The 23,443-nt window shown below is 44.2% G+C and overlaps 3 protein-coding genes across 8 annotated transcripts in view; 1 reads left to right on the top strand and 2 right to left on the bottom strand.

The window, feature by feature from the left end:
- Positions 1-2,897, bottom strand: part of ZZEF1 (zinc finger ZZ-type and EF-hand domain containing 1) — an 81,397-nt gene extending 78,500 nt beyond the window's left edge. For 3 of the 4 annotated variants that reach the window (XM_048824189.2, XM_048824187.2, XM_048824190.2), the window contains exon 1: positions 2,384-2,896. In XM_048824189.2, coding sequence (XP_048680146.2) covers positions 2,384-2,743 — 360 coding nt within the window. In that variant the 5' untranslated portion in view covers positions 2,744-2,896. Of the gene's footprint in view, positions 1-2,383 lie in introns of all 4 variants that reach the window. The other variant, XM_048824192.2, reaches the window with a different exon arrangement.
- Positions 2,898-3,211: 314 nt separating this feature from the next.
- Positions 3,212-23,299, top strand: CYB5D2 (cytochrome b5 domain containing 2). 3 transcript variants are annotated; one of them, XM_075120878.1, is made up of 5 exons: positions 3,212-3,471; positions 3,799-3,939; positions 5,392-5,575; positions 13,400-13,533; positions 22,706-23,299. In XM_075120878.1, the coding sequence occupies exons 1-5, from the start codon at positions 3,216-3,218 to the stop codon at positions 22,870-22,872; spliced, it is 882 nt and encodes a 293-aa protein (XP_074976979.1). In that variant the 5' UTR covers positions 3,212-3,215; the 3' UTR covers positions 22,873-23,299. The 3 variants fall into 3 exon arrangements, with proteins under 3 accessions (XP_074976979.1, XP_074976981.1, XP_074976980.1); XM_075120880.1 differs by lacking the exon at positions 22,706-23,299 and adding an exon at positions 17,315-19,556; XM_075120879.1 differs by lacking the exon at positions 22,706-23,299 and having other exon boundaries at positions 13,400-14,975.
- The window catches only part of ANKFY1 (ankyrin repeat and FYVE domain containing 1), a 59,797-nt gene continuing 53,589 nt past the window's right edge, over positions 17,236-23,443 (bottom strand). The window contains exon 25 of the mRNA XM_048824194.2: positions 17,236-22,134. Within this exon, the coding sequence (XP_048680151.1) occupies positions 22,002-22,134 (133 nt within the window). The 3' untranslated portion in view covers positions 17,236-22,001. The remainder of the gene's footprint in view (positions 22,135-23,443) is intronic.

The raw sequence follows: 23,443 nt of genomic DNA, 5'->3' as shown, positions 1-23,443 counted from the left end.
TCTGCCTGGGGCATGCGCCACGAGAAGACCTCTGGTACAAAACTGGAGGGGGGTAGGTGCCCCCCTGCCCTCTCTAAATGGCACCCTGGCTAAGGCTCACAGCGGCTTCCCCACTGCTGTTTGTGTCAGCCCCATGCCTCTGCAGGGTGTGCATAGCAATGGAGGCAAGGGGTGTGCACTGAAACTGCCTCCCAGTGGGGAGTGCAGGCAACCGGCTGCACAGAGGTGGGAGACCACCCTGTAGCCCACCCCCTGGGACACAGATTTGGCAGTGAGGCTGCACCTGACCTGCCTATCCCAGTAACACCCCGGGGCCTGCCCCTCCCTGGCAGGTGCACCGCAATAGCAAGCAAGAGGGACAAAGTCTTGCACGCACGCCCAGTCCTGCCTCCTCCTCAGACAGTGATTTACATCTCTCCCAGCTGCCCGAACCGACATGCCCACTCAGAATGGCTGCCAGGGAGAGGCGCATGACTCCTCTCGTGGCTTATCTTTGCTTCCCCATCAGAATCTATTATTTTGCAAGGAAACAAACAAACAAAAAAATATCTTTGGGGGACATGAATTCTGTGCGTGCGCAGTGGTGCAGAATTCCCACAGGAATAGCACTAGGCATTCTTCCAATAATTTCCTATCTTTGCTACCACCAATTCCTCTCCACTAGAGATAGCAGCAACGAAAGTCCTAGTGTAAGTAGAGTACCCAGCAGTCGTAAGTGATTTAAATATCATCCATCTAACATTGCTCAATACAGGTCTAAAAAAAAGGGAAAATATCATGACAGCCTGTCTACACTAGTGCTACCATCATTGATAACAATACCAGATTTATATATTTGCAAAAAAACAAACAAAAAAAACTTAGTGTAAACAAGGCCTAAGAATGGAGCAACTGCCGAAGAGGTCTCGGTTACTCACCAGATAAATTTCACTATTGGTTAGTAATTATATTTCTCAAGCCCTCTGTCAGTTCATTTACATTTAGAACACACAATACTTTCCAGTTAAAACTCCAGAGATGTGCCTTCAGCTGTACAGACTAGAAAGACTAGCTAGTTTCCATAGCCTAAGAGAAACCATCATTTCTAAAAAAAAAAAATCATATGATATAATTGTTTTGCCATTTTGGGTGGAGAGAAAGCATGACAACATCAGGAAGAAAGGCCACAGTGAGTGCTTGGCAGACCCACCTACTACACAGCTGGCTAGATGTATAAAGGTGGTGCTACAAATATCTGTGCAGCATTTCCTCTTATACCACTTCCTATTCTTCTCTGGCCTCTTCTGATCCTTCCAATCCCTACACTCCATAGTTCCTTATATGCTCCTCCGATTCTTCTCCCTCATTCCAGTGCCCTCATTGTCCCACCTGTTCCCTCCCATCACAGCTCCTCTAGCCCACACATAACCCCCAAATGCATCTGATGATCCCTAGCCCCTGGAACTACCTCTAATCCTACTGGCCCCCATAGTTACCCTAATGTTCCTACAATCCCCCATTGTCCGAACTCTTTCACTGCCTTTAATCCCTTCAACTCCTATTCCTCAGCCCCAGTCCTTCCGCCCACCACAACCTCCACTCAGCTAACATCCTCTATATCCCCAGTGTCACCACAACTTCCCCGTTTCCCTCACTAACCCCAATCATCACATGACTCCCCCCCCATCCCCATACAACTCCCATCCCCGCTCCTGTGCACTCAGCTAGCTCCCAATGCCCCAAGCACCACTTTGTTATATAAACCTCTTCAGCCTTCCTCCATTCCTATTTCTCTCAGCCTATCCTGATCCTCCCACTGCCTGCACGTCTCTTGAGCTCATCTCCCCCACTGCAGCACCCTCAACACTGATCTCCATCTGGTTACTTCAGACCCTCCCCCCCCCCCCCGATCAGTCACTCCCTCCCCACCCCTCCCTCATCCCACCCCCACATCCATCCCTGCCTTCCCACCGCACCGCTCCCGCACCCTCCTCACCCATCCCTGCCTTCCCACCCACCCCGGATCAGTCACTCCCTCCCCAGCTACCCCCTCATCCCACCCCTCCAATCAGTCACTCCCTCCCCCCTCACCCCACCCCCACATCCGTCCCTGCCTTCCCACCCCTCCGATCAGTCACTTCCTCCCCACCTACCCCCTCATCCCGCCCCCCCAGTCACTCCGTCCCCCCTCATCCCGCCCCCACACCCGTCCCTGCCTTCCCACCCCACCCCTCCCCCCATCAGTCACTCCCTCCCCACCTACCCCCTCATCCCGCCCCCCCAGTCACTCCATCCCCCCTCATCCCGCCCCCACACCCGTCCCTGCCTTCCCACCCCACCCCTCCCCCCCGATCAGTCACTCCCTCCCCACCTACCCCCTCATCCCGCCCCTCCCCGCCCTCACCTCCTCGCTCTCGCTGCGGGCCCCGGCCGCCGGCCCCGAGGCGCGGCTCTCCAGCACCTCGCAGAACTGCTCCAGGCTGACGGCCTCCTCGCCGCGGCCCAGCCGCTCCTCCAGCCAGCGCACCAGGGTGCTGTGGCGGCGGGACACCAGCGACTCGGGCAGGGCGGCCTCCCGCAGCCGGGCCGTGGCCTCCCGCAGCCGGGCCTGCTCCAGCAGCACCGTGGCCGGCGGCAGCGGAGGGTGCGGGCCCAGCCCAGCCCAGGAGGCAGCCCCGGGCTGCTCGGCTGCCGCCGTCCCTTCCATCTCCTCCTCGGCCGCCTCCTCCCCCATCTCGCTGCTGTGGCTCGCCACGTTCCCCATGGACCAGGAGCGCTGTTGCCGGCGGCGCCCTCAGGCCTCGCGCAGCCGCCGCCTCCGACCGACCCGGCTTAGTCAGCAACCTCCCCCGGCCGCCCGACACCTGTCAATCCCGGAGGGAGGGGAGTCACACAGCCGCCAAGCGACAGTCGGCGTCGTAAAACCACCACCCCGTCGGCGTTTTTACCAAATTACCGTAAAGCGAGGGGCGTCCTCGGGGTGAAGGCGGCGCCGTTGCCACACTGCCGTAATTTGACGAGTGCGGTCGTCGTGACATAACCAGCGGCACCGCGCTGCCGTTCTTTTTGGCCGCGCCACCGTAAAGCGACACAAGCGTCGTAAAAGCTAAGGCAAAAAGTACTGGCCCGCGGGCAAAATGGCGGCTGTACGCACCCTTCAAGAAACGGGGTGAGGCCAGCTGCCGTTCCCGCCATTTTGATTACGGGCGGCTACAGCCCTTTCAAGGCAGGCTTCGATGGGGCTAGGGGGGCTCGTGGTTCCCGCGCTGGGCGTGGCTGCTGCCTGGCTGCTAGCTCTCGGGCTCGATCCCAGCTCCTGGCCGCTCCCTTTCTTCTCCGGGCGGGGCCGGCTGCTAAGCCCCGCCGAGCTCGCGCGTTACACGGGCGCGCAGGGCGGCCCCGGCCTCTACCTGGCGGTGCTGGGGCAGGTGTTCGACGTGCGCCGGGGGCACAAGCACTACGGGCCGGGGGGGGCCTACAGTGTCTTCGCAGGTATCCCCTGTCGGCGCGGGATCCCGGGGAGAGCACCCCATGCCACTGGGTTTTGTCCCCGTCGTCCCCCCCCCGCGTCCCCCGTGGGGCAGGGCCAGAGCCCCGCTGCTCCTGCTGGCGGCAGGGTTGGAGCCAGCTCACCCCCCGCAGTCCCGTATGGATCCCGTAGCCGGGGGCAGGTAGGTTGTTGGCCTCTTTGGCTGAAACGGGGGGCAAGGGGCGCGCTGTGGATTACAGAGCGGATCCTTAGCTAGTCTCGGGGGTCCGTCTGCGCACCCACGAGCCGAAGCCTATCCCAGCTGGATACTCATCATGCCTGTCCTACAGGGAAAGATGCCTCCAGGGCTTTTGTGACGGGAGATTTCACCCCCACCGGCCTTGTGGATGATGTTTCTGGGTTATCTCCATCAGAAATGTTGACGATACAAAACTGGCTCTCTTTCTACGGCGAGAACTACGTTTGTGTTGGTACGTGATCTGTAGCATAGCAGAGTAAAGTAATATAGCAGCATACCTGGCTTAATCCTCAGAAGCCTTGTTTGGTTTATATAATCAACGCTTAATACTGTAATACTGTAGCAGATGAGCAGGGACACACTTGCATCCATACAGTAATGGGCCGGCCAATTGTCTCGCTTCTCTAGCTGTGTTGTTATTCCAAGGAAAGCATTCTTTTAGTATTGCAAAGTTACAGTTTGGGCTACCACATGCAAAGCAACAAAAAATTCCCTTTGAAGCAGGTAGGACAGTAATGTGGTCCATATCAGTAGTGAATACAGAGAGCTAAAAGCTGCACCAAACTCTTTTAATTCCTGAATTGTAACATGCCACAGAAAGTAGAAGAGAGTGATGTACCAAAAGTCTGTTTGTAGTTTAGAAGAATATACCAAATTTGCTGATTATTCCTCCTAAGAAGCTTGTAACAGGTGGGAGAGAGAGAGAGAGTTGAAGGAAAATGGGTATGTTTGAGTCCCAGTCTTATAAACATGCATCTGAATAATCCTGTTGAGTTCAGTGAGACTGTTTGCTCACAGCAAACATATTTTATCTTGGACCTGTTTACACTTAGCCAGGAATACATGATGGAACTCAACCATGACTCTTGTATTTGTGACTAAAGGAATTAGGCAAGAGGATTGACCTTTTCATTTAGATAAACTAGAGCTTCCCTGAGCTGTTGGCTGATAATGTAGACTGACTTCTGTAACCTTACCTTCACACACAACAATTGTAAACCTGGTTTTTATTTCTGATCAATTCATCTTTTTTCACACTGGACATAGTGACTTATGTTCTCAAAGTATCTGAAATTTCCTGTGTTCCAGAAATTTGTCCCATTGACACCAGGATCCACTATGTGTACATCCATCTTACTCTGTACATTAGCCAAGTAATTGGGTTTGGGGAGCATTGCAACAAGAGGGGAATTAAATGAGGAGTGTAAATTTTATTTTCTACTGCTACACAAATGTGATAAAATTGCAACCGTAAGAATAGTCTGACAGAAATCTATTTGGCATTTCAGGAGCAGTATTGTGAGAAAACACTGTATAATGTGGGAAGCAGTGTTGTCTAGTGGTTAGATAAGAGGACTGATTGTTAAGACTCTTGGATTCTATTGCTGATCTTCAGTGTGTGATTTAACATCTGTGCCAGTTTCTCCATCTGTAAAATAGGCTTAATTCATCATCTCCATCATGTCTATATGTTAATGTTTGTAAAATGTTTTGAGATTCCTGGTCAGAAGGGACTAAGTTGTGGACACTTAATTATGTTATTTCTAAAACAATATATGTGGGATTTCCCAAAGCAGCACTTACATAATACAGTATGCTGGTTTTGATAGGGTTCCTAGAGCTTTTTGAGGCATTTTTAAAAAAAATGCTACGGTCTTAGTGGCTCTTTTTGTTCCCTCAAAAGGCAAACTGGTAGGAAGATTCTATGATGAAAATGGGGCCCCCACAAAAGCTCTGGAACAGGCCAAGGCTGTCATCGAAGAAGTGCTGAAGTTCAATGGACAAAACGATGAGAAGAAGCAGTTCCCTCCCTGTAACTCTGAATGGAGCTCAACCAGTGGCAGCAGATTCTGGTGTTCCAAACAAAGGTAAACATTGCCTTCCTGCTGGTGTGGTCGGACTCTGCAGCGCCAAGCACCTTCACATCTCTGATCTGAGATCTTATCTACGCTGGTCTAAGTACCACAGACAGTTTTGGCACAGATCCGGCGGAAATCATTTTTGGTGTGGTTTGGCCAGGCAGCAAAGATGATTGTTTTGTATAAGTGTGTGGCCTTGGGTAAGCCACTTAACCTCTTATCCCCATCCGACAGATGAGATAGCTAAGTAAACTATAGCAGAGGGAGAACTCTGCTATAGCTAAGAACTCCTTTCTGTTTGCAGGTTGATGCTAAGTGCTCTAAAACCTGCAAGGGGTTACTTGGATCCTCCCTACATTCTCCCCTCCCCTGTTCCTTGAGGTGGGGGGTCTGAGCCCCTTTCCCTGCTCCCTTCATGTGAGTTGAGACCAGCGGGTCCCTGTGCCTCTTGGGGAAGTGGGCTGAGCTTCTTTCCTTGAAACTTGAAATAGCTTAACTCGTCCATTCCTAATTCTAAGAAGTTTTTGAGTTTTGCTGAACTCCCATTCTGGATGGGCTGAGATAACACAGAATTAAGGGTGCCCAATTGTAGCAAAGCTTTTTTGTCAGTGAATTATATCTAACACGCAGGAGTGTTGCAAGTATTGCTCAGCAAGGCCCTCGTACAGCACTGTGGAAGTCAGAGCCTTCTAAGTACTTGCTCACTCTGGCAAGCCTCAGCCTAGTAGAATGGGTAGGAATTCTGTATTAGCATTAACATAGCCTGGGAAGTGGTATCTTCAGAAACCATAAACTTAGAAAGTACAGAAGCTAACCTTAAGATTCTACTGTGTAGTATGTAAAATGCTGTTTATCCTAACTACTATTCTGTTGGGGCTTTTTACCTAAAGATAGCAGTCTGAGTAGGCAAGTTGATACCTGTGCGTGAGCAGCAATTCCGACAACTGAAACCAGTTGCAATCTGATCTGATAGAAGCATTAGTACAAAATGAAGGTTGCAGTTTCCTAGCAGTTCTGCCCATGTAGTGAATGTTGGAGACGGTATCTGTCTGATAAAATTCATTTGAAGTTTGGCAGATGTAACCAGCATGAACTGCATTCTAATAAAAATCAGCAGAGAAACAAACACTGCCACAGATACCAGAGCCAAAGGGCAAGACACATTTTTCTCTATTTACAGAAATGTACACATGGCCCTTAAGCACTTGATTTTTAAATTAAAAAAAACAACAAAAAAACCAATTCTTAGTTGGTGACAGTACTCTACTATGGCCCTGATCCAACAGCACATTTAAGTATGTGCTTAACGTTAAGCATATGAGAACATAAGAATGGCCATACTAGGTCAGACCAAAGGTCCATCTAGCCCAGTATCCTGTCTTCTGACAATGGCCAATGCCAGGTGCCTGAGATGGAATGAATAGAATGGGTAATCATCAAGTGATCCATCTCCTGTCACCCATTTCCAGCTTCTGGCAAAGAGAGGTTAGGGACAGCATCCCTGCCCATCCTGGCTCATAGCTATTGATGGACCTATCCTCCATGAATTTATCTAGTTCTTTTTTGAACCCTGTTATAGTCTTGGCCTACGCAACATCCTCTGGCAAGTAGTTTCACAGATTGACTGTGTGTTGTGTGAAAAAATACTTAGTTTTGTTTTAAACCTGCTGCCTGTTAATTTCATTGGGTGACCCCTAGTTTTTGTGTTATGAGAGAGTAAATAACACTTTTTCTTTTAAATTTACTTTCTCCACACCAGTCATGCTTTTATAGACCTCTATCCTATTCCCCCCCCTTAGTCGTCTCTTTTCCACACTGAAAAGTCCCAGTCTTATTAATCTGTCCTCATATGGAAGCCATTCCATACCCCTAATCATTTTTGTTGCCCCTTTTCTGAACCTTTTCCAATTCCAATCTACCTTTTTTTTTGAGATGTGGTGACCACATCTGCATGCAATATTCAAGATGTGGGCGTACCATGGATTTATATAGCAGCAATATGATATTTTCTGTCTTATTATCTATCCCTTTCTTAATGGTTCCCAACATTCTGTCTGCTTTTTTGATTGCACATTGAGTGGATGATTTCAGAGAACTATCCACAATAACTCCAAGATCTTTCTTGAGTGGTAACAGCTAATTTAGACCATCATTTTATATGTATAGTTGGGATTATTTTCCAATGTGCATTCCTTTGCATTTATCAACATTGAATGTCATCTGCCATTTTGTTGCCCATTCACCCAGTTTTGTGAGATCCTTCTGTAGCTCTTCACAGTCTACTTGGGACTTAACTATCTTGAGTAGTTTTTTATCATCTGCAAATTTTACCCCCTCACTATTTACCCCTTTTTCCAGATCACTTATGAATATATTGAATAAGACTGGTCCCAGTACAGACCCATAGGGGACACCACTATTTACCTCTCTCCATTCTGAAAACTGGACCATTTCTTCCTACTCTTTGTTTCCTATCTTTTAACCAGTTACCAGTTCATGAGAGGACCTTCCCTCTTATCCCATGACAGCTTACTTTGCTTAACAGCCTTTGTTGAAGGACCTCGTCAAAGGCTTTCTGAAAATCTAAGTACACTGGATCCCCCTTGTCCAGATGCTTGTTGACCCCCTCAAAGAATTCTAGTAGATGGATGAGGCATGATTTCCCTTTACAAAAACTGTTATCTCCTCCCCAACAAATTATGTTCATCTATGTGTCTGACAATTTTGTTCTTTACTTTTGTTCTTTACAGTTTGCCCAGTACTGAAGTGAGGCTTACCGGCCTGTAATTGGGGATCATCTCTGGAGCCCTTTTAAAAAATTGGCATCACATTAGCTAGCATCCAGTCATTCGGTACAGAAGCTGATTTAAATGATAGGTTACAAATAAGGCTACAAGTTTGTCACGGAGATCACGGGTTCTGTACCTTTCCGTGACTTCTGCAGCGGGCGGCGTGCCTGGCTCAGGGGAAGCTCAGGCAGCCCCTGTGCCAGGCGCGCTAGCCGCCGCTGGGGCAGTCTCGTGCCCCCAGCGCCCACCCTCTCAGCCAGCAGCAGAGTTTGGGTGTGGGAGGAGGCAGGGGGTTGGAGTACAGGACAGGGTGAGGTGGGCTCTTGGTGATGCTTACCTGGGGGCAGGGGGGGCTCCTCAGAAGCAGCGACATCCCCCTCGCTCAGCTGTGAGCTGCCTCTGCCCAAAGCACTGGCTTCGCAGCTCCCACTGGCCAGGAACCAGAACCAATGGGAATTGCTGGGGTGGTGCCTGCAGGCAGAGGCAGCACACAGAGCTGCTTGGCCATGCCTCTGCCTAGCAGTTGAGCGTGGGGGATGTCACCCCTTCTGGAGAGCCCCTCAGGTAAGCACCGCCCAGAGCCCACCTCACCTGGTCCCATGCCCCAACCCTCTGCCTCTCCCACACCCAAACTCTGTTGCTGCTGCAGGGGGGAGGCATGGAGCTAGGTAGGGAGCCTGCTGGGCCTGCCATCCTTGCCCTAGCACTAGTGGGGGGGGCCCTGGCTATGCGCTGCTGCCCATCGTCCCCCAGCACCCGCTGGGCCCCTGGGAAGCCGTTCCTGCCCCCAATTTTTTTTCATTGGTATTTTTAGTAAAAGTCATAGATAAGTCACGGGCCGGGAATTTTTGTTTACTGCCCGTGATCTGTCCGTGACTTTTACTAAAAATACCTGTGACTAAACATAGCTTTAGTTACAAACTAGTTAGTAGTTCTGCAATTTCACATTTGGGTTCCTTCAGAACTCTTGGGTGAATACCATCTCGTCCTGGTGACTTATTAGTGTTTAGTTCATCAATTTGTTCCAAAACTCCTCTAATGACACTTCAGTCTGGGACAGTTCCTCAGATTTGTCACCAAAAAGAATGGCTCAGGTTTAGGAATCTTCCTCACAGCCTCATCTGTGAAGACGGATGCGAAGAATTGATTTAGTTTCTCCACAATGGCCTTATTGTCCTTGAGTGCTCCTTTAGCATCTTGATGGTCCAGTGGCCCTACTGGTTGTTTAGCAGGTTTCCTGCTTCTGCTGTATTTTTTTTAAAAAAACCCTGCTATTGCTTTTTGAGTCTTTGGCTAGCTGTTCTTCAGATTCTTTTTTGGCCTTCCTAATTATATTTTTACACTTCATTTGCCAGAGTTTATGCTCCTTTCTATTTTTCCTCACTAGGATTTAATTTCCACTTTTTAAAGGATGCCTTTTTGCCTCACTGCTTCTTTTACTCTGATGTTTAGCCACGGTGGCACTTTTTTGGTTCTCTTACTATGTTTTTTAATTTGGGGTATTTATTGAAGTTGAGCCTCTACTATGGTGTCTTTAAAAAGTTTCCATTCAACTTGTAGGGATTTCACTTTTGGCACTTTACCTTTTAATTTCTGTTTCACTAACTTCCTCATTTTTGTGTAGTCCCCCTTTCTGAAAATAAATGCTAGTGTTGAGTTGCTGTGGTGTTTTCCCTGCCACAGGGATGTTAAATTTAATTATATTATTGTCCAGCTATATTCACCTCTTGGATCAGATCCTGTGCTCCACTAAAGACTTAATCAAGAATTGCCTCTCTTGTGGGCTCCAGGACTAGCTGCTCCAAGAAGCAGTCATTTAAGGTGTCAAGAAACTTTATCTGCATCCTGTCCTGAGATGACATGTATGCAGGCAATATGGGATAGTTGATTTTTTTTTTTTTTTTAAATTTATAGCCTCTCTCATCTCCCTGAGCATTTCACAGTCACTATCACCATCCTGGTCAGGTGGTCAGTAATATAGCTCTACTGCTATATTCTTATTATTAGAGCATGGAATTACTATCCATAGAGATTCTGTGGTACAGTTCGGTTCATTTAAGATTACTTCATGTGATTCTACGCTTTCTTTCACATATAGTGCCACTCCCCCACCAGCACAACCTGTTCTGTCCTCCTGATGTATTTTGTACCTTGGTATTACTGTGTCCCATGGATTATCCTCATTCCACCAAGTTTCTGTGATGCCTATTAGATCAATATCCTCATTTAATAGGAGGTACTCTAGTTCACCCATCTTGGTATTTAGACTTCTACCATTTGTATATATGCACTTTAAAAACTTGTCACTTTTTAGCTGTCTGCCATTACATGATGATATTGAACGGGGTTCTCTTTAATTTGACTATTTCTCATCAGATCCTACCCATATTTTATCATCTTCCATCCTCTCCTCCTTCCTAGGACACAGAGAATCTCCATTCTAGAACCTCCCCTAAGGGATGTCTCTGTCTGAACCATGTGCCTCCTCCACACCTCTTGGCTTTCTCCCAGCCCTTAGTTTAAAAACTGTTTTACAACCTTTTTAATTAAGTGCCAGCAATCTGGTTCTCCCTTTAGGTAGAGCCTATTCTTCTTGTATCAGCTCTCCCTTTCCCAACATTTCCCTCAGTTCCTATTAAATCTAAACCCTTCCTCCCTATACTATCGTGTCTTATCCATGCATGGAGTAGTTTGAGACTTCAGTAGAATAGGTTGTATGCTTAAAAGTTAAGCTAGGAGGAGTTGCAAGCACTTCAGAAAATAGGATTAGCATTCAAAATCATCTCGACAAACTGGAGAAATGTCTGAATTAAATAGGATGAAATTCAGTAAGGACAAATGCAAAGTACTCCACATAATTATCAATTGTACAAATACAAAATGAGAAATGACTGCCTAGGAAAGAGTATTGCAGAAAAGAGTCTGGTGGTTACAGTAGATTAAACTAAATATAAATCAACAATGTAACAGGGTTGGGGAAAAAAAAACCTATAATTCTGGGATGTATTAGCAGCAGTGTCTTTAGCAAGACATAAGAAGTAATTCTTCTGCTTTACTCCACACTGATAAGGCCTCAACTGGAGTACTAAGTCCAGTTGAGATAAAATGGACAAATTGGAGAAAGTTCTATGGAGAGCCACAAAAATGATTAGAGGTCTATATGAGGAAATATTGAAAAGAAGGGGTTTGTTTAGCCTGGAGGAGAGAAGACTGAGGAGGACATAAGTCTTCAAGTATGTAAAAGTTTTTATCAAGAGGAGGGTACTTGTCCTGTCCTCAGTAGTCAAGGAAAACAAGAAGTAATAGGCTTAAATTGCAGCAAGGGAGATTTAACATAGACATTAGGGGAAACTTCCTAACTGTAAGGGTAGTTAAGAACTGGAACATATTACCTAGGGATGTTATGTAATCTCAGTCACACTGGAGATTTTTAAGAACATGTTATCTCAATCATCCCGGATGAGTGTTTGTTTGTCTAATACTTCAGGCCTGTCTACACTAAAAATTAAGTCAACTTAAGTTGATGTACAGCTACCACAGTAATTAAAACCATGGCTCGTGCACACTGTGCTGCTTCTGTCAGCTGTGTGCATCCCCACCAGGAGTGCTTCCACTGACTGAAGTGGGGCATTGTGGGGCACTGACAGCCGGAGCCCTACCTGGGGACTGACAGCTAACAAGCAATGGAAGTAACACAGGGAATACATGGACCCTGTTGCCCTAATTCCATTGGCCTAAGTCAGAACTCTTTCAGAAGTGGAGTCATGTTGATGTTCTGGGTGACTTACAGTAGCAGGAGCACCATTGTAGTGTAGACAGTTAGGTAGATGTAAGCTGCCTTATGTTGACCTAGCTCTGGAGTGTAGAGTAGGCTTCAGTCCCATATTAGTGCTGGGGCCTGAACTAGATGACCTATTGAGGTTCTTTCCCCATCCTACATTTCTAGGATTCTCTATATTCCAGTGTGCTGTTGAATTGAGGCCCATAGCATTTTCCTGAGGGTAATGTTTAGACACAATACTGATGGTGTACAGTGCATTCAGCTCCTGTTTAAAAAAACACAGCTGTTAAGGAACTATGCATCTTGCAGTACCAGGCCTGAGAAGAGGCAATAGTATATTAAGTTGACCTTTTCTTTAGTAACTTCAGCACTAGTCCTACAGGAGTCCATGGTATACATAATAAAAGGCATTGTTTTATTGCAAGAGAGTTTATCCACAAGAATATGAAAGGTGGGGAGGGGTGTCTGCTGTTTATGATATGATAGAAGTATATAAAATCTTAAGTGGTGTGGCAAAAGTGAATAAGGAAAAGTTATGTACTTGTTCCCATAATATAACTAGGGGCCACCAAATGAAATTAATGGGTAGCAGGTTTTAAACAACTAAAAGGAAGTTCTTCACTCAACATGCACTCAACCTGTGGAATGTCTTGCAGGAGGAGATTGTGACGGCTAGGACTATATAATGGGTTTAAAAGAGAACTGGATAAATTCATGGAGGTTAAGTCCATTAATGGCTATTAGCCAGGATAGGTAAGGAATGGTATCCCTAGCCTCTGTTTGTCAGAGGGTGGAGATGGATGGCAGGAGAGAGATCACTAGATCATTACTTGTTAAGTTCACTCCCTCTGGGGCACCTGGCATTGGCCACTGTCAGGAGACAGGATACTGGGCTGGATGGACCTTTGGTCTGACCCAGTATGGCTATTCTTGTGGTGTTTGGGGGGATTTTAAGAAATGGAGAAATAAAGGATGAATGTTAGTCATTTGCTCTTCGCTGGGTGAGAGTACCCAGAGTGAAACTTACTTTACAGGGCCCAGCCAACAACTTGTTGCTCAGTAGGTCCAACAAAAGTTACCAGAAAGCTTGTGGATGCTGGATAATAAGGTTGCTGGCTTCTGGAAACGCTTAGCCCAGGTTTCACTGTATGTGTAATTGCCCCCCACCCCTCCTTCAGAAGGGTCTCCCACTCAGCTGAGGGTGGGAAATATAGGTTGATTTAAACTGTTAACTTGTATTTGATCATACTCTTCTGTCCCTAGTGGGGGAGTAAACAGAGACTGGATTGGAGTCCCCAGGAAGCTGTACAAGCCTGGTTCCAGGGACAGTCAGTGTGTGTGTGTAAGAACTACTGGACCTCCCTCTGGACAACTGGATTCTGAGCACAGTGACAGAGGTGACTTGGACAATCCTAACTTGCAAGAATACAAGGGATGCTATACACTAGCTGAGTGGTGTGTGTTAAAAGATTAAGGGGAATAGCCACCTTGGACTGGATATGCATTTATTGTCCTAAAATGAAATAGTTGATTAGGTACAATAAAAAAAATGCATGTTTTGAGCTTCACAGTAGATTCTCTGGTAGTCTAAGACTGGGGAGACTTAAACAGGAATCAGTTTGTATAAATTATACTTGAGTATATATAAACACCATGCAAAAATGCCAGTATAAGCAATGGAAATGTGAGAGAGGGAGTATGGTAAGGAAAATGTTAAAGCAGAAAATCATCTTTGCTGATAGCTGTTTCTGTAGCTTGTTGGTGGTGCATTGGTACTTTTGTCAAGGAAAAAATTTTTCTTCTGCAATCAAGAAGTAGACGTATGTAGGGAAGGGTGCTGGTGGGTGTACTAGCTCATGTGGGGAGAGTTCTGAGCTAGCACACCACAACACTGCAGACCTATTGTCACTGACAAGCAGACAAACCAGCCCACCTCTTCTGTCCCCTCACAACATGGCTGCTGTTACACCAGAGTTGTGCTAATGCTTACTAATCTTCACATACCACCACCAACTTGCTGAGAAATGACTTAGCACTGTAAAGGCTTCAGTTACTTCTGTAGTCATGCTATTAAACATCTACTAGCCTGTATGATTTAAACTATCCAAAAGCTACACTTGTCAAATGAACCCAGGACACTAGGTAATACGTTATCAGTGTTTCTTCAATTAGTGTTTCCACCATTCTTTGGGTATAGGAAACATTAAGGTATACCCAGACCTTCTCTATCCTCTCCCTCCAAATGCTTCTTATGACTTGCTATTTCCATAATACTTACAAGCCATGAGTCACCTGTTCTAACTGAGCCATGAAAGTGATCCACAGGCAGGTAACTGACTTTACTACTATAATCCATCTTTCCTCCTCCTCCCTTACTCTCATTTACTACTGCTACATGGTGCATTGTCTCTAATTAGATTGTAAAGTCTTTAGGGCAGAAATCAGGTCTTCGAAAAGACCCAACCCATGTAGTGTTCTAATTTGCAAAATCCAATAGTGTTGTGTGTTGCCTAAATACTAATGCAAATTACTACTGTTATTCTATGCAGGGCTACTCTGTACAAATTAGTGCATTAAACTGTTTTACAAAAGAAGAAAACTTCCTGTCTCCCTTGCCCAGTTCTTTCCCCTCCACCACAAAATAGTTAACTAGTGCAAATCACTCCTGACTGAGCAGAAGACAGCAAAGCAGTATTCAAGAACTCACTTAAGGAACATGCTATGTACCCCCCAAGATTTAGAGCTAGCACACCAGGTTCACTATAGGCTGGCTTTTTTAAATGGTGTACAGCAACAAATATGGTTGTGGTTTATAAATTTATTAAAGGTTGTTTTTCTAGTTGTGTTGCCTCTAAGTTTTATGGTACTTCTGTCTTGTAGACTTGAAGCTTCCAATAAGCTTCTTGCCACCTACCAAAGCGTCTATTGGGAAACTGAAGTTACTACACCTTCAGTCTGCTGGACTGGAAACAAGTAGCTGAAACTACCTTGTTTATCTGTTACAGGGGCAAAACTCTTAGGATATGGCTCTGAAACATCTTATGGTGCTGAATGTAGCCCTAGATTTTTAAATTTATGATGTGCCCAAATTAGACTTCAGTATAACAAGCTTTGCAAAATCTTCACTAAAGTGCAAATGACAATAGACAGTCATGGTCCTTGTAGTGATGAGTACTATGATGCAGTCTCCCTGAAAATGGCAGTCTACCATTGGAAAAAAAAGATTGCCATTGTCCCCTTGAAGCAGGCTAATCCTCTTTACTAGGCCTAGGACAGTAACGCAAAATGAAAACAAAATGCTTCAAAAGGAATTTCCACATTTTGCATTTTCTGCCATTTGTCACAAGATTTCTGGTGCACATTTCAAACAAAGGACACTTCAGATGTTGGGGGACTGAAGGTAACTTTAGATTGTAATGTCCAGATAAGGGTAATTCATTTTCTCCCATGACCCACAGAATGTGAACTGTATATAGTGGACAACTGAATTACATACTGTAACAGTGAGTTACTTATATTGCTTGCCTTTTTCATGGTAGCTGTACCGAGGTGTCTAATGGCAGACTGTTGTACTGAGATTTTCATTTCAGTCTCAAGGAAATGTTTTGCAGAAGATAAGCAGCTCAAGCTGATGGGGTGAAATAAACCTGCAAGCCTCTCCCTGGGTTGACTGATAGCAGCAGGTCCCAGTGGGGACTAGGTTATTAACCCAGTGCAGTATAATTGCATGCTAGGAAGCCTATGGCATTTCATTATATCATTGCCCCCCCAAAAAAAAGGGGGGGGGAGGGGAGTTGGTTTGCAGCAGAAAGCCACTTCTTACACCCCAGTAGAACTGTGTTAATCTTTGCCCCACCCCCAGGGGCAACTAACAAGAAACAGGACTGGAGATAGTGTGGAAGCAGGCTTCCAAAAAGGTACAGCTAGAGGACAGATCTGTTGAACAAAATGAACAAGGCAGACAGTAAATCCCTAATGCTGAACACCTGACTAAACCTTGAAACCTACACATTACTGTAGGAGTCCTCAGCTGTACAGCCCTTCCTGCTTTTAGAGAGCAGAAATAATCAGATTCCTTAAGAGCCTTAGTATTATATCCTAGTGACAACTGAGGACAGGAGTGAGATTAATAACCAGTTAATTAAGTGCCACAAAAGAACAGGAATTGTATAAAGAAAGGAAGCAGTAAGATCCTTTCAAGTACTTTGCAATAGTTCTTCAGGGGAAAACTGTGGCCTAAGGCTGAGTTGATCAATTAAAAACAAAAAACCCACAGATTTTAACTAGAGGCAGACAGACATTTCATCTGAGTGTAGGTTGGAGGCTGCTGAGTGCACTATGAAATCTGTAATAGCTAGCTTAGAAATTGCATCATGAATCAGACATCTGGTTTTCAACCAGACAACTTGGTCTAAAAGGGACCCTCCCCCAGCCTGGTGAAAGTGAGCACAGGTGGGGGAGAGTGAGCAACAAAGGGAGGGGATGGAGTGAGTGGGGTAGGGCAAAGGTGTCAGTTAGAAAGTTGGCAACCCTAATGATACATACCAAAAATCAGATATCCATTCAAGAGAGAGTGTTCATATTGGAAGTGAAAGGAGTGACACTATACTCTTGGGAACCAATGCTCAGCTACTGTAAAGTGGCAGAACACCAACAGTGAGCAAGAATTCACTAGATGAAGGTGGTTAGTAGTCATTGAATATCCTCCACTCTCGGGGGTGGGGAGAGGAAGAGGGAGGTATTGAGAATAGCACTTTCACTTCAGTTATGCACATACTATTTACAACAAGGAGGGTTTAGTATTTGCAGTGTTCTACCCACCTGAATTATCTAGCCTGATGCTTGGACTACAGCAAACAAAGTTAGCTTAACAGGTTACTTCCGTGGAGGCTGTAGCATTCTACAGCTGAGGGCTTGGTTAACATTCCAGGAAGGATAATGGGAATTCATCAGGATGATAAAGCAAGGAGCACTTAGATACACTCTATATTATATTATTCTGCAGGGTAGCATATAGTTCAGGGAATTACTTCCATAATCAGATGGATCAATGGTAACAAGGTATAGTTCTTCAATGAAGTTCATAACATCTCAATTAGTGATTTTTAGCAAATATTTATTGTTAAAACATATGCATCACAAATAATCCTAGCAAAATGTTTTTGGCTGGTTTTACAGGTACTCCGGAGCTTCCCTTTTTGAAGTAAAGCTGCACAGATTAGACGACACTTAAAAGTGGCATCTGCCAAGTGTAACAGGACTTTGCACTCATGGTTTTGCTTATTTCCTTTCAATTAACTTCCAACTCTACTACATTTAATGCATCTGAAGTTAAAAATTGGTTTGGGAAAAACACTGATTGAAGGTCCAGACCTGGGCAGTACAGGAAATCAGAACTACACAGGAATGACTGCAGCCAAGCCTATTGAAAGGGGTTTGATGAGTGCATAATTTGATATCCATTAGGAGTACAGCAGAGTCAGTCTGCCAAAATAATGCTAGTTAAGCAATTATACAAGAATTTTACAATACATGATGTCTGGAATAATCACTATTTGGTTAAGATAATCATTTACAAAACAGAAGGTAAGTGGAAATATAATTAAATCTTTCTCCCAGGGTTTACTGGTAATAAACATTTTCCTTCTTGCTTGGAAACTGACTTAGGGTATAAGACTTCTCTTACTACACTTTGTCATTACTGATGCAATAGAGGATGCATTTTTGTATCCAGGTTTATAGCCCTGGATGTATTTTATCTAGTTATCCTCAGTTTACTACAAGGATTCATTAGAGTAGGAATATTGCAAAGATACATTTTTAGAATGGACTGAACAGAAAATGCCATTGTTCTAAGACTTTATTTCAGAAACAGCAAAAAGTTTCACATTATAGTTTGACCACCAGTAAACTTCGAATGATTTTACTTTTACACCTCAGTAAGACACGCAACAGTAAATTTGTTGCAATATCCAGGTCTGCAGCAAAGTGTTGTTAAGAGGGGAAATTCATCAAAATATAAACTACACTTGGTCTACAAAAAAACTCCCTATGTTCATGTGTTATACTGCGGATCTTATATATGCTACGTGACAAGGAAGTTGTAGAAGCCACTGGTCTCCATACAGGAAGTCTTTAAGGCATCTGTAAACTTGTAGCAAGTTAATTAGTAATGCTTTGTTAGTACCTTTAACACCAGTAATTACAAAACACATTCTCATTTACTAGAGTGAAACAGGTTATTCCCCACCCCCCAGACTTTTACTTCGATTGCTAATTTTAAATTAGAATGAGTTTTGTGCTTGGATGAGGGGCTGGATTGACTATGCTGGAGACTGAATTCCTCTTCACTACAGAACAGGCACCACAAATTTTCCCCATTCAGCCATAAGTGCCTGAAACTCTAACCTAACAAAAAATTGCATGTAGGGCCAAGAAGGGAGTTCAATCTCATGCTCACCAAACCCTTGACATCTGCAAGCAGACTGATTTAACATTTTCTAAGTTGTGAGTATCCAAAAACAGCAGGGGTGGCAGGGTTTTTTTGGTCACAGTCACAAATATACCACATAAAGGAAGAAGTGCATTATTTGTTTGCCACGTTAGAAATGTACTGACTACCACCAGAGATCTTCAGGAGCTTTAACTTGATTTGTGCCCTTTCAGAGTATTACTACCAACCCTAACACGAAGAGCTGTGAGGAAAAAAATGCACACCAGGTAGATCGGGTTCACAGGAATTGAAGCTGAGGTGTGGTAAACACCCCCTTAAAAAAAAAAAGATTGTAAACAGGGTTTTACTTATGAGGTAAAAGATGGGGGGGGATACTAGGTAGTTTGGGCTGGCTTTTGCTCAACTGTTTTTGTGGGGCGTTAATCTGACAGAGAACAATGTTTATAAATTTGTTTAATAATTTCTAAGCTAGTTGCCAAGAAAACTCACAGCAAAGGCACTTTAAATTTGTCAAATTTCCGTTGAGAATGTAGTTACTTTGAATTTGCTCTCAGATGCATATTTCAGGTTGTACATGTAAGGGCTATTAATACTCATACCTACCTTTAAATTCCAATGAGGAATAGAGGACAGTTTCAGAACGAATGCTGGTGTAATTTAAAAGTGCTAGGTAGGATTTATCAGTGGATTTAGGATTGTTGCATTTTTAAAGCCACCATTAATTTCTATTCCACCCCTTGAAAGTGAGTTTGCAACACAGTAGCATAGGCTAGTATAAGAAACTGAACCTGCTCTGGATCTACTCTAAAGACTGCCAAGCACTTCTCAGAGGCCTTCCCAAAGTGAAGTAAAACTGGAAGTCAAATCTGCCTTAGTGGATTAAAAAAAGCCTGTTGATAATGGTACAGGGCCAAAACTCAATTCTACAAGTCAAATATTCTAATCCTTGAGACTAATTGCTGTAAAGCACTAGACAGATCAAGTCTTGTCAGCTTTCTAACAAAGTCCATTTATGAATCACTATGCAAATGACTCTGGAATAACCACTCCTATCCTCTAGTGCTGCATCTTTCCTCCTCTGGACAGGTTTTAAGTGGGAAAGACAGCAAGCAAACGTAAAAAGTTACACTTCATCACTGGATGTGGTTAGTCAACCAGTTAAACTAACAAGACAATCATTTCTTTTATCCATTTTCAATTTTACCACAGTAAATGGGAATTTAACTTATGCAAACCCATGATGGACGGACTGACATTTTAAAACATGATCAGAAGTGATACATGATTATTCTTAGATTGTCCAGGATTTCTTTTGATAGTTTAAACTATCATGTTTTGTAATTAAGTGCTTTTGGAGACTCATTCATGCCATCCCTCTCAAGTGTCTCAGAACAAGTCTGCTGCAAGTTGATATTCAAAAAGTTAGTTATGCTGAAGGTACATGCTTTTTACATTAGAGAAGAATACCACCTTCTAAGAAAGTGCTAGTACTTGTCATTTCTTGAAAGAACAGGGCTACTGACATTACAACCAACATGATTTGCACTGATAGAGAATGAAAATTAAGTTGGTCCATTATTTCACTCTAGTGTTACTAAGTTCAGGGTTCCAGTTTTTGCCCCATATGTTGGAAGACTGATCAGTGAACTAAGATTCCATCTAAAATGTACTAGATGGGTGTCAGGTCTTTGTTTTAATGCACAAGCCCGGATTTTGCCTAGCAAAGCAAATATCCTATAAATAACAAATATAAAAAAGTAGCACTCTGGTTTATCAGCTCATTTTACATATATAGGCAATAGGTACTGGACATGTCACTAGTCCAGAAGACAGGGAAACTGAAGTTATGAATATCTGCACCCCTATTGCACACACTGTATCACGTCAAAGTAGTGGTTAATGAACACTAAAAAAATATATACACAACTGATTTGTTTGTGGAGCAGAGATGGGAATGCTGCATTTAGTCTGATCTACATTTATCTCCTAGGGCTTAAAAAAAACTAACAAGGCAAGACATTTTAATTAAGTACAAATTAAACTGACTGACATCTTTGCCTATCATACAACAGTCAGTTCACCAGAGTAAGTAAGTGCTTACTAGCAGCTAAGTGATTTATGGGCTACTTTGGGGGCAGAGGAGGATGGGGGGGAACCTGTGTCATTGTTTCATAGGTTCAACCTATTTAAGAGGGGACTGCAGCCAGGCCAGAAAAAACCCACTGCAGTTAAAGTGTGCCAAGGTCAGGCTGTTTCACAGTGCAGTCAGAACTCCCTGCAACCCCAACCGCCTACCATTTGATAGTGAACCTCCAAATACTGCCAGTAACTGGCCATTCTGCTGGATTTGGAGTCCTGTTCTGACAGTCTAGAAGTGCAGAAGCACCACGCTTTGTATCAGTGGAGTGGCTGGTTCCCTCATGCCCTGATTAACCATAGTCTTTAGAGCCAAGAAAAAATGCTACTAGTAACCAGTGTCTCTTATAGGATTCACAATGCAGCCCCAGCACTATTCCTCTGCAGCAAGTACAGCGACCCAATCTGTTCTCCTTTAGTGTGTCTTCAATTAGTGTAAGCTTAGGTCTGTTCTTGGAGCACTTAAATTACACAAGAATTGTTTTGAAGCCAGAAAGACCACTGATGCAAATAGTACAACAAAAAAGTGGACTTAATCAGTTCTAGCAGCCATGAAGAAGGTCTGCCAATTAAAAGGATCCTGCATTTCCTCTTTAACATGCTGGCGCTAATGAGACATTTACTAAGGAGGTATCAATATGCGGAACTGCAATTCTGAGTCCTTTATAATCAGAGATATTGTAAAGCTCTCTCTTGTAAGGCCACGATTCTTCAGCTATGCCCCTTTAAACCCTGTTTAAAGATTTAACTCAAAATGGGTCACGGCTGTCACAGCACAGTCCAGTTTTATAAAAAGAGCCTTCTATGGAGAAAGGGAACACCTATCTTTGAAGACAATGCAAAAAGTTACTATTTACCCCTGAAGCTTAGTGCCATTTCTTAATAGCCTAAAATGGCAAGACTTTAGAGTCACTCAATGCAATACATCAGGGCAAGCACAGACCTGTGTTATTTTGATCAGCACTGGACAGCAGGCTGATGCAATTTTAATGTCCATGCCTGTGGCAACTAGGAGGGTCTAACTCAATTCAGGTTTATCACAATTTTAGATGATCCGCTCCAATTCATTTACCAGTGAAGTCTATCACAGCCCAACACATTTATAGTCATACAAAATCATTTATACTGGAATATATCATAACATGGTCCTTAATTAGTTCAGTCTATTGCCAAAGGAAGGCATGTATAGGCCCCCCCTTTCCTGTGTACAGGGCTTGCTAGCAGAGCTGCTGTCTGAAGAGCACTGACCGAGAATCCCCCTAATCCCACAACATACTAGGAGACTCCTCCCAGAGTCAAGACATCAAAGCAGATGTTGCAAACTCGAACAGGCTTGTTTAAGTCAAATTTTATGATGGGAATCTCCTTTGTTGAGCATCTATGGCAGAGCAGACGTCCACAGTGCCGGCTGCGGGGGAAGGGAGAAAAGCATGAGAGAGTTAGTTGTTTATAATCTCAACATCAAACAATGAAGACCATGTTGTATGCTCAGACACCCTGGTGAGAGTGAAGAGTCAATGTTTTAGAGTTTGAGAGGTTACAAAAAGAAGAGTCATCCTTCATAGTAAGTGGCAGTTCTTTTATTAAAAAAAAGCAACACCAGTGTCTGGTGGCAGAAAACTGCTTCCACTATAGTTATTTACCAACCACGGGTGGATTTTGGAGCCATCCTCCTGCTAAAAACACTTATTACATGAGCAGAGTTAATAGCTCCAGGTCTTCCCATACCAATACTGTTCTAGAATCCAATTGCATCTTCTGTATGAAACACGAACTAGAATCAGTTCTATCTTAGAGAAACATTCCAGCCTAATCGGAGAAGAGTTAATACTAAGTGAGTGAGGAAGTCCTCCCATTTTTGGAGTCTGTTCCTAATTCCTGAGATCACGGATATTGATCCTTAAACACTGGAAACCGTTCTGCTAGTCCCACCAAGAGAGCTACAGCTGTTAACACCAACTTTTCATCTCCCCATCTAGGTGACGTTTGTCCCTCACATGCATCTTGGCTGTATGATCAGTCCCTACTGAAAGGCCTAATAGCAGCCAACCTATGCAAGCCTGGATTACGATTGGGTTTCTACTACAGCTTCCCTGATGAGCGTGGACTTAGAAGCTCTCACTTTGAACCCAATGAAAAATATTAGCCAAGAGCAGCCTACATCAGCTTTGCAGATTAGTTCAGAAAAAGCATCTATGGCCACATAGGTCAAAGAAACCGTGGTGGACTCCTGCTAGAAACACCTGCATTTCAAGCACTTTTCACACAGTCGAACCTCAGTTACAAACATCTTGAGAAAGGAGGTTGTAACTGAAATGTTTGTAGCTCTTGAAAAAACCATAAACGTTTTGTTCACAGTTTACAAGAAAAATGCTGCTTTCCCTTTGTTCTTTAGAGTTTACATTGAACACAGTACTGTACTGTATTTGCTTTCCCCCCTCCCCACTCGTCTCTGCTGCTGCCTGATTGTATACTTCCGGTTCCAAATGCGGTGTGTGGTTGATGGGTAAGTTCGTAACTGAGGTTCTACAAAAATGTGTACGGGACCACAATCCAATAAACTGTCAAACTGCTTTCAGAGTCCCTATGGTTTTCCTTCTTTGGTACAGCTTGTGAGCCCTGCTGTAACTGACAGCAGGTTCCCAAGGCAGTGTGAGTGAGGTAATATCTTTTATTGGCCCAACCTCTGTTGGTGAGGGACAAGAAGTTGTTCCAGT

Source organism: Caretta caretta, chromosome 17 (assembly GCF_965140235.1).
Source record: "Caretta caretta isolate rCarCar2 chromosome 17, rCarCar1.hap1, whole genome shotgun sequence".
Taxonomy (NCBI): domain Eukaryota; kingdom Metazoa; phylum Chordata; order Testudines; family Cheloniidae; genus Caretta; species Caretta caretta.
Note: the sequence above shows the minus strand (reverse complement) of the source record. Positions and strands in the feature narration are given on the sequence as shown.

Coding starts and splice junctions, on each gene's coding strand:
- CYB5D2 (XM_075120878.1), top strand. CDS start 3,216: ATGGGGCTAGGGGGGCTCGTGGTTCCCGCGCTGGGCGTGGCTGCTGCC. Junction 3,940..5,391: donor CGAGAACTACGTTTGTGTTG/GTACGTGATCTG, acceptor TTCCCTCAAAAG/GCAAACTGGTAGGAAGATTC. Junction 5,576..13,399: donor TTCTGGTGTTCCAAACAAAG/GTAAACATTGCC, acceptor TTCTGTCCCTAG/TGGGGGAGTAAACAGAGACT.